This window comes from Sitodiplosis mosellana, unplaced genomic scaffold (assembly GCF_009176505.1).
Source record: "Sitodiplosis mosellana isolate CC-2019 unplaced genomic scaffold, AAFC_SMos_1.0 Smas_scaffold_6165, whole genome shotgun sequence".
Classification (NCBI taxonomy): domain Eukaryota; kingdom Metazoa; phylum Arthropoda; class Insecta; order Diptera; family Cecidomyiidae; genus Sitodiplosis; species Sitodiplosis mosellana.
Genome location: NW_022601406.1, coordinates 963,601 through 976,153, shown reverse-complemented (window position 1 = coordinate 976,153; position 12,553 = coordinate 963,601). Strand labels below are relative to the sequence as shown.

Genomic DNA, 12,553 nt, shown 5'->3' with positions numbered 1-12,553 from the left:
TTTTTCCTTTCTTTTTATCTTCGAATGGTATTGACCGAAATGTAATTGGTAGTATGGTTTTGCGTTGGCCCTACATCGTTGGCACACTGATAACAATTCCAAAAAAAAAAACTATTTTCGATTCAATGTGTCCATTTGGTCCATTTTTCTCCACATCACATTTGACAGGTTACCGAAATGTTAATGCATTGATTATATAACACTTGTTTTCTGTTCTTCCTTTCAGGTGCGATAGCGTCACCACGATATCAAGAGAACTTTTTCGATGAAGACAATCATTCGCCAGGATTTTTAACCATCGGCCAAAAGTACAGCATTGCCATCGGTGAGTAGAGTCTTTCTTCCAAATTGACTATCTGTTATACGATTGTAAATGATACAATATTAACAAAGCGAACAGATGAATTTAATGATTACGATTTCAATTGTATTTTTGGTTTAAAAAAAAACTATGTACAATATTCCATATTCTTTTATTGCTATCTAATAATTCTATCTAGGTTCGACTGTTGTGTTGCCGTGTAAAATCAACGAAACAGGTAAGGATTAAGTGCAAACCTGGTATTAGACCATTCCGTTGTCATCACCGCCATCCGTTTAACACAAAAGTTTATATTGTCATTGTTCATTACAGAGCACACGGGTCATGTGCTTGCTTGGAAGCATGGAATCGCTGTGCTAACGGCTGGCGATGTTAAGGTAACGAGTAATCCGCGCATTCGGTTGATGCCACCGCAGCAAGGGATCATCGATACATCAGCCCGTGCATCGCATTCAAACAGCTACAATTTGGAGATTCAAAATGTGCGGATGACCGATGCCGGTGACTATGCTTGCCAAATTGGATCCATCGTACCCAAGGAAATTGTTCACAGCTTAGAGGTTTTGGGTAAGTTGTTTGTTGGCAAACCATCTTTCGGGCATTTGTGTGTTCTTCCTGTGTCGTTGGCTCTTCGCAGAGCTCAAGTTAATGGACATTTAAATGAAAATGTACATGTTCCTCGTTACAGTGCCACCAAAAATCGATTATGTCGCACCATCAACCCGTGTGGATGTTCCGAAAGGTGCATCAATTAAACTGGAATGCCGTGCAAGTGGTAAGTTGGTCGCTTTTTCTAGTTAGCTCTAGGCATTTTGTAGAGTTCTTGATCAAATTTCAACATCTTTTCGACAAAATATCGAATTAAACTAATGACATCCCACATATTTTACTCCCAAAAAAAAATCGTGAATTAGGAAACCCTTTGCCAAAGGTGTATTGGACTCGCAAAGTGAGTATCAAATTGAAATTAAAACATTTTTTGCGAACGAACAAGAGTTTGGTGTCTTTATCTCTCTCTGCGTCGGCCTTCTTCGAAATTGGGTGCGAAATACGAACTGCTGAATTCACAATTTCGCAAAACTTTGCCGATGGAAACAACACAAAGATTATGGAATTCAGGTCGCCTCCCATGTGTCTCCCTTCAACACACACACACATATTTGAATATTAAACAAACAAATCTTGGTATTTAATTTGCATACATTCATTTGTCAGTCGGTCGCAATCAGTCGAAGGTGTATTTCGTTCATTAATTTTTATCGAGACATGTTGTTATATGTGCGCCTGAACGACGCAAAACAATGCACGGGTGCTCAGTTGCTCACTCACTCGCCCATTCGTTTACATATATCGACGTCGACGACGACGGCGGCGGCGTTTGAGGAAACGAATCAAACACTGCCGGCAGAACACATTTCAAAAATTTCAGTATAATTTTACATTCACTCTCTCTCCCTCTGAGTCGGTCGTCGTTTTGTGTGGCATGGTTATTTGTTTGGCGTTCGTTCGTTCGTTCGCTCACGCGTCCCGCACCCACCCATTCGGTTGGTGCCTCTTGCTATATCTCTTTTTTTTTATTGTTTTAATCTGTTCCGTTTGACTGTGCTCCAATCTCTGTGTGCCTTTTTCACTTGAATCCTTTTTTCTTCGAATTTCCTTCCTGTTTACTGTTTGCTTGTCTATTTTTTTTCATACCCATTCATAATAGATAAGCGCTTTCCGTATTGATGTATGTATACCCAAATAACATAGATTCTAATGGCATAGTGAAATGGAACGGCTTTCTCTCTTTTTCCCTTCCTCTCTCTCTCTGTCGCTCACCCGTTCGCTCTTGTTTTCCTTCCAGTCATGCCGTGGAATCGACGGCCAAAATGTGCTACGACATTTCACGATGGTGACGATAATGACAACAGCCAGAGCGCAATAACAACAACACCAACAACAACAACAAGCGCGCACAATCGAAAGCCCGGCCACAAAAACCCAAAGCCGATGAATAAGGAGGCGAATGAACATGATCGAGTGAACGTTGCATATAATCAGAATAAATTTTCATACATCAAAATATGTGTGTACAATGTACATATTGTTATTATTTTCTTCCTCTAGTTCTATATCCCTTTCTCTTCTCACGATCTCCTCGCTCCCGTTTGCTGTCGCATTTGCTTCAGTGTTGCCGCTTGACTTGGGGCTTGTGTGTGTGTGCAATAGTGAAACAGAGACAGAACGACAGAGAGAAAATAGATGAATGGGAGAGCTTTTGCATTCCATTGCTTCACGGCAATCAAACAGTGACTGTCACCGCTAATTTTCTGATTCGCTTCATTATTTACATTGGCTTTGATGCGGTTGGACTGGTAATTTCGTTCTGCAAAATGTAATTTCTTCACTGAATCAGCCACTGAATTATAAGCACCTGAAATGAGAAATGCCACAGTAGCAGCAGGCAGCGACAGCTTATATTATCCATAGCTATTGAGGTTGAATATCGAATATGATCTCTATTCCCTTACGTTCGTTCGTTCGTTCATACGTTCCCCATTCGTTTACATTCGTTTAGAGGCTATTGTATTTTTGCATTTTGGCCAAAAACCTCGAGGTTCACCAGGCTGCACAAACAAAATAACGATGTTTGCCGAATCGGGTTTGCTCTGCGCCCATTAAAGTAATTGCAAGACATCGTTTCGTTTCAATCATGAAATTAAAAAGCACACGACTCTTGTTTGTTTTTCGCATCGTTCGTCGTAGCATTTGACTGCCTAATATACAATCCATCACTATGACAACAATTTTCTAACGGGAACATTTTCCCATTTCGCTTCTTCTTCCCGTTTTTTTCTTTCTTCTCAATACGATTTTGTTTGGTTTCAACAGAATAATGTGCTGCCAAACGGTGAGCCAAACTCGACCAACAACATTCTAGAGATGATGCACGCAGATCGACACACCGTTGGACATTACCGATGCACGGCCGATAATCGAGTTGGTCAACCCGATGGTCGTGATATTTTTGTCAACGTTTTATGTAAGTATCGCTCAATTAAACAACAAACGCATGCAAATTGATTGGCTGCGGCAGAAAAATAATGCTTTTAATATTTTGCATGGAAAAAAAAACATATGAAAATATTCGAAAATCAGAGCACAAAAAATCGGATTCAATTTAATTTAAATGTTATATAAAATCAAATTGAATCCTCATAAAGATGAATTGCCTTTGAATTTTGTTGACTGGATGGCTGGATGTTTTTTTTTTTTTGACTTTCCACACAAATTAAATCCGAACAGAAATTGAAAGGAATTTCTCGATGTTTGTTATTCGATGTGCAATTAGCGTGTGTGTGGCTTTTGAAAAAAAAGCTTTTTCATGTTTTGAGCATTCGACATACTTTATGACACCAGTTGCACACATACTCACACAACGCTCTCGTAAGTTCATTGTTTTTCAACGGCACCAATAACAATGATAGTGCATTTTTATTGCAGTTTTTTGTCATTTCGTATTTTTAGTTTACGTTTGTGTGTTGATTGCTTGGCTTGTTAGATTGCTTCTGCAGCAGCAGCATCGAATTTCCGACAATAAAAGCCAATGAATACTTAAACACTCCCTTTCTCTCTCTCCCTCTCGAGCAAATGCAATAATATCCACGAAGCAATCAAGGCTTCCATTAATTTTGCATATATGCTTGACATTTTCTAACTGACACATTTTGAAAAGTGGTTTTTTGCATTGAAGATGCAATACCGGCGGCGGTGTATATTGATTGGTGTTCCAAAAATGCACAATCTAATTATGGAGACTCTTTGACAATGTTGGCGTTAAAATTTTGTTTCGAAAATTGAATTTTCATCATAAATAAAAGCGACCATATTCAAGTGAAACGAAAGTGAATTTTGGGACGAGTGAACAGGTTATTAAACGATAAAACAATTCACTTTATCACTTTCGTAAACAACCCGGGCTCTTTTGCTCACTCACTCACTCTTGCTTAGTGCCGAACATAGAACAATGTATGATGCATATTATCTACATGTGACACGCCTATTCTCCTGGATTTACATGTGATTATCTCGCACTTAACCTCGTGTGGCATAATTTCATAGATTACCGTCACCAGAGTCGAGCTCCGATGATGCAGGTGCGCTTGTTGTGTGCGTGTGTGCGTATGCGAGAATGAGTATGTGTTTGTGTGTCAGTTGTGTGTCAGTTGTGCATTGTTCAATGTGCAACCCATCGAAAGTGCTCCAATTATGGTATTTTAATGCGTTGGATGATAAAATGGGCCCGGTTGTGTCCAGTCGATGTTCATTAATCGTTCAAAAACTCATGAAATAATCACGGCATTATGGCCATGAAGCGTGAATTATTTGTTTAGAATTGGGGGGGGGGCAGGGAATGGTGCGAATAGCCAATGTGTATTGAAATCGAATTGAATCGAAATATCAATTGATTATAGGCTAGAAAGTGTGCGTATTGTGTACAGATCGACCAATCGACCGACATAGCACACATACACACACGCACCCTCATTGAGAGCCTCCAGCATTCCTCCAAATAAAATACGTCGGAAGTATGATACATTTGATGCGATGAGATTTAATTTCTTATGCTATTATTTATAGATGCGCCGGAAATTGAAGTCGAGCGTCCATTTGTGCACACTGGTGTTGGGCATGAGGCTCAATTGATTTGTGTCGTACACGCTGAACCACAAGCTCATGTCATTTGGTACAAGGAAACCACTCAAATTGGAACAACCGAACAGCTCTCACAACAGGTACGAAATACACTATACATGGGTGTATACACCAGAATGCTCGAACAAACAAACGAACGGTTTTGTTCGGTTCAGTAATATTTTAGAGCTGGTTGATGAACAAAATGTTGACCATATTTGATAATCCAACAATGGGATTAAAAGTCAGATTGTTAAAAGTGGTGGGCATTTTGTTTGTCAGCAGCGGACAGTGGCATCGACTGCGGCAACGTGATGGTGTATTCCATCTCGTCCGTATGTCGGTCATTGTTGAATCATTCATTTCGAAAATTATCGAATCGAATCGTTGATTTACAGAGTCGCGGCAATCGACACACGCTCACCATTCGAAATGTCACCTACAACGATTTGGGAAATTATACGTGCCAAGCATCGAATAACTTGGGCAAGGATCGTGCATCACTCACTCTCAGCGGAATTCCATCGGTTTGCACATTTGATTCGGTTAGTACATATAAATGTCGATTGTTTTTTTGCCAATAATTCTATTTTGCCGAAATGCAAAAGACAAAAGAGAATCAATGATGTTTGATGATGACGAATGTATCGTTTAATTTTACAGCCAACACTCAGCAATCATCGTGATCAATACAATATAACGTGGGTGGTGCAGAGTTATGCACCAATTCTCGAATATCGATTGTTCTACCGAAAGCAGACAGCCAACGGAAATGTGAATCCAACCAGTAACAACGATGTCATCCACTACGAAAAATACGTATGTATCCCTATTCTTTGTTTCTTTTTTGTTCATCTTCTCTCTGTAAATACTCGAAGCTCTCGACTCTTCCCTCTCCATGTGTCTGTGTGTGTGTATATCTCTGATTTATCACATACACACTACGCTCAACGAACCCGTTTCCATTCATGACACACCATTCGGCTAACAAGCTTCTCGTTCTCCCGCTCATTTTTTTTCTGTTCTGGTTATTATTATTGTTGTTCACAAAACTATTCTCGTACGCGTCGAGTCGACGACGATGACGACAACGACAACAACAGGGCCGGTTTTTTGCCACTTTGAAATCAACAAATGGTGTGACATGTGATAAATAAAAATAAATTTCCATGTAAACAACAAATAACTTTTATTTGACCACATTTTCACCATTTTCTCCATTTCACAATTCGTCGTTGTCGTTGTCGCTGTCGTGTGTTGCATACACATTTGTGTATGTGAGTATCTCTCTATGTGTGATTTCAATTATCCAAAACACCCTTTTTCAATTTAGTTTTTCATGCAGACAGTAACAGTCACATACACACACACGTTTTTTGATTCCATTTACTAATTTCTGCATAATGAACACAAATTAAGACAAAAAACCGGAAAACAAACGTCGCTAACGCAAATGAAAAGCGTGCAAAACGGTGGTGGTGGTGGTGATGGCATTGACGACGACGACGACGATGTCGACAAAAGAGGACACAAGATGCACATTGCATTCAATGTTGCTTGTGGCACTTTTTATCCCATCCCCTCCATCAACCGGCCCGTGTGCCACTCGAGTGCTCTTTCTCTAGTCCTCCCCCTTTGGTTCCAGCAAACTGCAAACTGTAAATTTGTTTATCTACCGAGGATGATTCTCTCTAATATGCGCACTTTTTATGCGTTATTATTTCTCTCTTTCACTTCATGATTTCTGCTACTGCTGCTGTTTTTTTTGTTGTTATTCCTGCTGCTGCTGCTGCTGTCGTAGTCGCTGTTATTTCTCATACATTCTCTCTCTCTCTCGTTCATTTTCAGCCAAACAATCACAATAATTTTCTATCAACGTCACAATTTCATGGCGTATACGAGCGTCACGCCGCTGAATGGGAAAATATTGTTATTCCGCAAATGCATCATCAGTATAGTAATCAACCAATTCATCCGTATCAACACATGACAAATAACCACAATTCACGTCACAGAATGTCATACCTAATTAAAAGTCTAGCACCATCATCAAACTATGAGGCACGGGTACAAGCACGCAACGATCATGGCTGGAACAAACTTTCGAGCATTTTTCATTTTTCAACACGAGCGGAAGGTAAGATTGCTTCAACCATTTTATATCTCGATTATTATTTTGAAGAAAAAAAATTCTCTCCTCTTTGACTTCTCCTTTTTACTTGCTATTATTTGCTGTTTGCCTTATGCTTTTTCGATTATTTCTTTTTTTTGTGCATATATGACGCACCTACACACATACACACAAAGAAAAAGGTACGCAATGCTCGTTGCTAGTGTTCAACAGAAACTGTTCTCCAAAAAAAAAATCATAGAATACGTACACATGTTTTGCAAGCAAAAATATTTTTTGCAAACTGTGTGCAACCCATTAACGCAGTGCGCGAATGAGAGAGAGAAAAACAGCACCCGACACAGAAACTTTCTCTCCATTTTCCAAACGGCAAATGTCGAAATGTATGATACATGCACATGAGATGCTGAAATCGTAAATGCTGAATGTTATTTCCTTTTGCATTTGTAGCGAGTTTTTTTTAATGCTATTTCTCTCTATCGTCGAATTCAGTTTGTGATTCCTTGCCGTTTTGGGCATACTCAGAACAAAGCAGATTAGGATTTCGGAGAAAGCAACAGGGAAAATGTTTCGAATAATTCAACATAGATTGCTTTGTGTGCGCGAAACTTGTGTTAAAAATAGAAGTAGATTTGATGGAAAGCAAGGAAAACTAACGTTTTTTTACAGTATCCACGGGAACTTTGTCAGAAAATTATATTTTGAAAATGTTTTTTTTTTCAAATTCTCAGAATTCATTCTCATTTGAAATCAAGGTAGATGAAACATTTTATTTGATTTCTTTAATAAAAACTTCGTTTAATTCTAGAAAATGACTTCTTTGTAGAAGCGAAGGCGAAAATTCCGCATAATAAAAAAAAATCGCTCGATCATTTTGATTCTGAGGATTTCATTTATCCTCCTCCGGTTTTATTTGGTTTGTGAATAAATAATTTCATATCGTGTTTTCCTTTTTTTTCGGTATAATCGTATAAAGCAAGGAGGAAAAAGTGCATTTTATATGCTCATAATGGATTTAACATGAAATTAGTGTCCGGCTTCTTATTGCTTTCCTGGGATTTTATCTCTGGGAAAACGTAACTCGTCTACTGTCGTTCTTCGTGTGTCTTTTTTTGCTTCGTTATTAGTAAGGTTTACAATATTGGTATGTATGTGTGAGTTGGACTTTTGGAGTGTGGTGCAAAGCATAAGTTTATTTTCCAAAGTTATGACACGATGTTAATCACATTTTGGTTAGGCACAAAGTGCCATTCGAATCGTCGGCGAAATAAATTGTAACTTGTTCATTCCTCCGGTCGATATGTTCGACGACAATATTTCGACTAAATCGAGACGATTCACTTCGTTCGACACTTTTTTTTTCTTCTTATGTGTATGTGTGTATGTCTGCACGTTTTTTATTCCCGTTATTTATTTAAGCCTTTTTCTTAAGTTATGACATTCATTTCACATAATTTACCTAAATTGTACGTTACTTTTTTTCTGTCTCCTCTGTATCTATTTTGAAACATACATAGACTTGGAAATGGAACCATCTGCACAGCCAGCCGTAGCTAAGACTGCCGGTGTATTTGATAAAGATGCCCACAGCCGTTCATCAGTAATAGTCAAATCGTTGACCAAAAAATTCTCCATTTTCATATGCGTTTTGAGCATAGCACTCTGCTTATGATCCATTTAACTAATTTTCATAAATCTTAGAGTTGTATAAATTTCGCTGAGAGAGAGAGATAGAGTGGAGACACAGAAGGAAGAAATGAGCAAAGAGATGAAAAAAAAATCAAGTTGAATGGATGCCATCATGTGAAAAGAAAAAAAACTGTTTGCACACAGGAATGAAAGAAGCAAAAGAAAAATTGGTCGTCTGTTCTGCAGAATTTATTTCGATACAAAGCACTTTAGACACTGGCATTCTTTTACTTTATGAACGACAAAAAGGAAAATCAACTAAACGAAGATTTAATATTTAGTGCGCTTTATTGTTTTATGTCCGCAACAAGAACAAAAAAAATGGTTTTAAATCAGCCATATATGTATGCTTTACTCATCACAACACACATTTGTATCGAAATAAATGAAAACGAAGCTTGAAGAGAACCGAAGCAACCCACTTGACATTTTTCCTGTTTGCAAACAACCAAAAAAAAAACACACACACAAACACAAACATATACAAAGCGACATACAAGAGGAGCCCAAACAGAGTGCACACATAAATTCAACCAGGATTCCACTAAATATAATCAACAAAGTAACTATAATTTAGAGTTAAACTTTGATTTTTGTGTAGCTGAAAAAAATGAGAGAGAGAGAGAGAGAGAGAGAGAGAGAGAGAGAGAGCGAGAACGGAAAAGGTCATATTTTTGGCTGATGGAGGATTTGAAGAGAGGGATGGTGAAGAGAATTTTGTATAAAATTTAGATTGAAGCACATTGAAAATACTCAAAGGTAGAAGCTAGCAATGTCCTGTGGATGAAACAACATCAAACAATCTTTGGCCAACTTGGTTGCTGTGTGTGCCTGTGCATTTTCCGGGTGCGCCTACGAAGAAAAAAACATGAAACACAAACGAAGCATATTGGAGCCAGAGGTCCCAGGAGTGCAAAGAGAAAACTATAGAGGGATCGCAAAGACAATTTGAAATTTGCTATCTTTAATCGATATTTAAAAGAAATGAAGATAATTTTTTTTCTGACTAGTCGCCACTTAAATTAGCTAAGACTTCACACAAAAATGTATATTTTGATTTAGGCTATATGATAGGTCGCTTTTGCGTACAAACTGTTTCGGTTTTCTGCCCATGAATATTGGACAAGTAGCAAAGTGCAATTGAACTGAAAACTGCTTTGCTTCCCACCAAAAATAGAAACTATTTCAATTCAACGAACCGCTCTACCTGGGGAATTTTGACCAAAACATACACTTTGGCACAACTTTTCTCCCTGTGTGTCCAGCAGTTGACAGTTTTCGAAGATCATGAAAAAGTTTGCTAGATTTCAAGGAATGGGATTGGGTGTGTATGCTCTGAAGAACATTTTGAATAAGCTTTTTCACAGTTTCACAACCATGTGATAGATCTTAATGAACTGAAACTATTCGGCCATAAACTTGGTCTTAAAAACTTGCGTATAATTTTGTAGTCGAATGTTCATCGGCAGTGGGAAACATTTCTTACGCAATTTCTAACGACTATTAAGTTTATATATATATAAATGTCAGTGCTAATGTTTCTTTTTTCTGCATACGTTAAATGCACGTCAGTCTTTTCTTTTCATTTTTGCTACTAAAAAAATTTGAAAGTATTTAAAGAACTCTCACCTTTCTTTGAACAAACCAGATTGAAAATGTGACAGAGATTTACATTTATATTACACACATTTAAAAAGAGAAAAAAAAACAACAAATTATTTTGAATCGTTCAATATTAGGCACTTGGTATGCATCGATTTACTATTTTTTATTATCAAAAGAAAAGCAATTAATGTAAAATGAAATTAGTTTTGTTTCATTTCCCAAAAGAAAGAAAGAGACAGAAAATTTTCATACAATTTGAACGAATATATATAGTTATTTATCGAATATCCTTGAGGGAGAGTGAAAATGTTTGGTAAATGTTTCCAAAATTTAATTAAGATTTGCATCGAAATTTCTTGATTACGAAAGAGAACGAGAAAAGGTACGCTCAAGTCAAGATTCTCTCTGTGCATCTCTGCCTGATGATAAGGACGCGGAGGAGGAAGAGGAGGTGGAAACAAGAAAAGTTACACTGTGACAAGTTTTGGAAGTCATACGGTTCTATAAGTTATGTTTGTTTAGCAAAAAAAAAAAAAAATGTCACCAAATCAATTCTTTGATAGACACACCCACACCCACAAATACACATTCAAGCATTATAATGACCACATCATACTAAAAACGGGGAAAAAATGTTTTGTCGGCATTTCACTCGCGAGCGCGAGCGCGCCATAAAACTCAACCGAAAACCCTCTTTCGCTCGTAATCTACTACACATCAATATCAACAAGTTTTTATCGCATACTCGTCGTTTCGGTGTTTCTTCTCCCTTCTGTTTTGGAGATAACGAACCAACAACATGAGACCGAAAACAGCTAAGCAAAAAAAAACAACAAAAACAAATCACAGCATATTTTAAATAAAACGAAATTATACCAGAAAAAAACAACAACAAACTAAATGCCATAGAATTGATGTGACGGGAGCAAAAGAACAAAAAAAACAAACACACACATAAACAAAAACACTCTAACCAACGGAAAATTGTTTGACTTAAGTTGATATAAAAAAAATTTATTAGCGTAATCCCATAAAAATGGCACAATTATCAAGTTTTCATTACAAAATGGTATAGACATTAAGTTTATCAGCTGGCTTGACGAGGCCGAGTGGAGTGTGAGAAGGGGGGAGTAAATGTGTATGTGTGCTCTTCTTTCGAATTTTGGAGCGCACTTCGTAGCGATCAACTGACACACTGAGTAACTGGACCGCTCACTGACTCTAACTCATTCACTCGTCAACAATTTCGGCCAGCTGCTAAATTTCATGATTATTCGTAATTACAATTTAAGATTTAAGTAAATACTACACTCAAATTTTAAGAAGAAGAAGATGATGACAAAATAAAACACACACACAACCAAAAACCAGCAGATGCGAACCAAAGTTATGGATAAGAAATAATAACTTTATTGATTAGGACTTAATTGTATTTATCAAAAATGCATTTTTGTTGAAAGTGTTGCTGCCGCAATCCAGTTGCAGTAGCAACCAAATGCGATCTGAATGTACAACATTTTCGAAGAAGAACCAGAAGAAGAAGCAGAAAAAAAAGTTTTCCAGCTTTTTTTTAAACCACAAAAACCACTTTAAAGTGAAACAAAAGTTGTTTTCGGTGTAAGTAGTCGCCAGTTCCGCTAAAATCATTGCCCGTTTGCTCCACAAAATAGACACACACACACACACACACATACGAACACTCACCCATTTCGCTCACACATTTCGCTCTTTATTGATCCAAGTTGCAGTTCCTCACTTTCTGCCCATTCTGTAGTTTTCTTCAAATCGCTTTTTACCCGTATGTGTGTGTGTGTGCGTTACTTGTGTGCTGAACGATGACTTCGCATTCTGAAATGGAGTACTTTAAATCGCATTTGAAAGATATTTTCTTCCGAAGCTACGTAACATTAACAGAACAGAACAGAAACTGAATATTTAAAAAAAAAAAACACACACAACACGATATATGAGAGAACAAACATCTCGCAAAAACCAAAGAGAACAAAGAAAAAAAAATAGTAAAATTTGTCGAGAACATGTCTACAAACTCGACCTAATCGTACAATTTGTCCTAAATAAAAGTTTAATGAAATAAAGACAACAACAACAAAAAAAGCAGCAAAAACAGA

The 12,553-nt window shown here is 37.5% G+C and overlaps 1 protein-coding gene across 1 annotated transcript in view; it reads left to right on the top strand.

The window, feature by feature from the left end:
* LOC129574585 (neural cell adhesion molecule 1-like) overlaps window positions 1-12,553 on the top strand; it is an 84,458-nt gene extending 71,905 nt beyond the window's left edge. Inside the window, exons 2-12 of the mRNA XM_055456776.1 lie at window positions 227-325; window positions 501-539; window positions 635-889; window positions 1,011-1,097; window positions 1,237-1,271; window positions 3,197-3,347; window positions 4,946-5,100; window positions 5,398-5,544; window positions 5,663-5,818; window positions 6,848-7,136; window positions 8,648-12,553. Of these exons, the coding sequence (XP_055312751.1) occupies window positions 227-325; window positions 501-539; window positions 635-889; window positions 1,011-1,097; window positions 1,237-1,271; window positions 3,197-3,347; window positions 4,946-5,100; window positions 5,398-5,544; window positions 5,663-5,818; window positions 6,848-7,136; window positions 8,648-8,802 (1,568 nt within the window). The 3' untranslated portion in view covers window positions 8,803-12,553. The remainder of the gene's footprint in view (window positions 1-226; window positions 326-500; window positions 540-634; window positions 890-1,010; window positions 1,098-1,236; window positions 1,272-3,196; window positions 3,348-4,945; window positions 5,101-5,397; window positions 5,545-5,662; window positions 5,819-6,847; window positions 7,137-8,647) is intronic.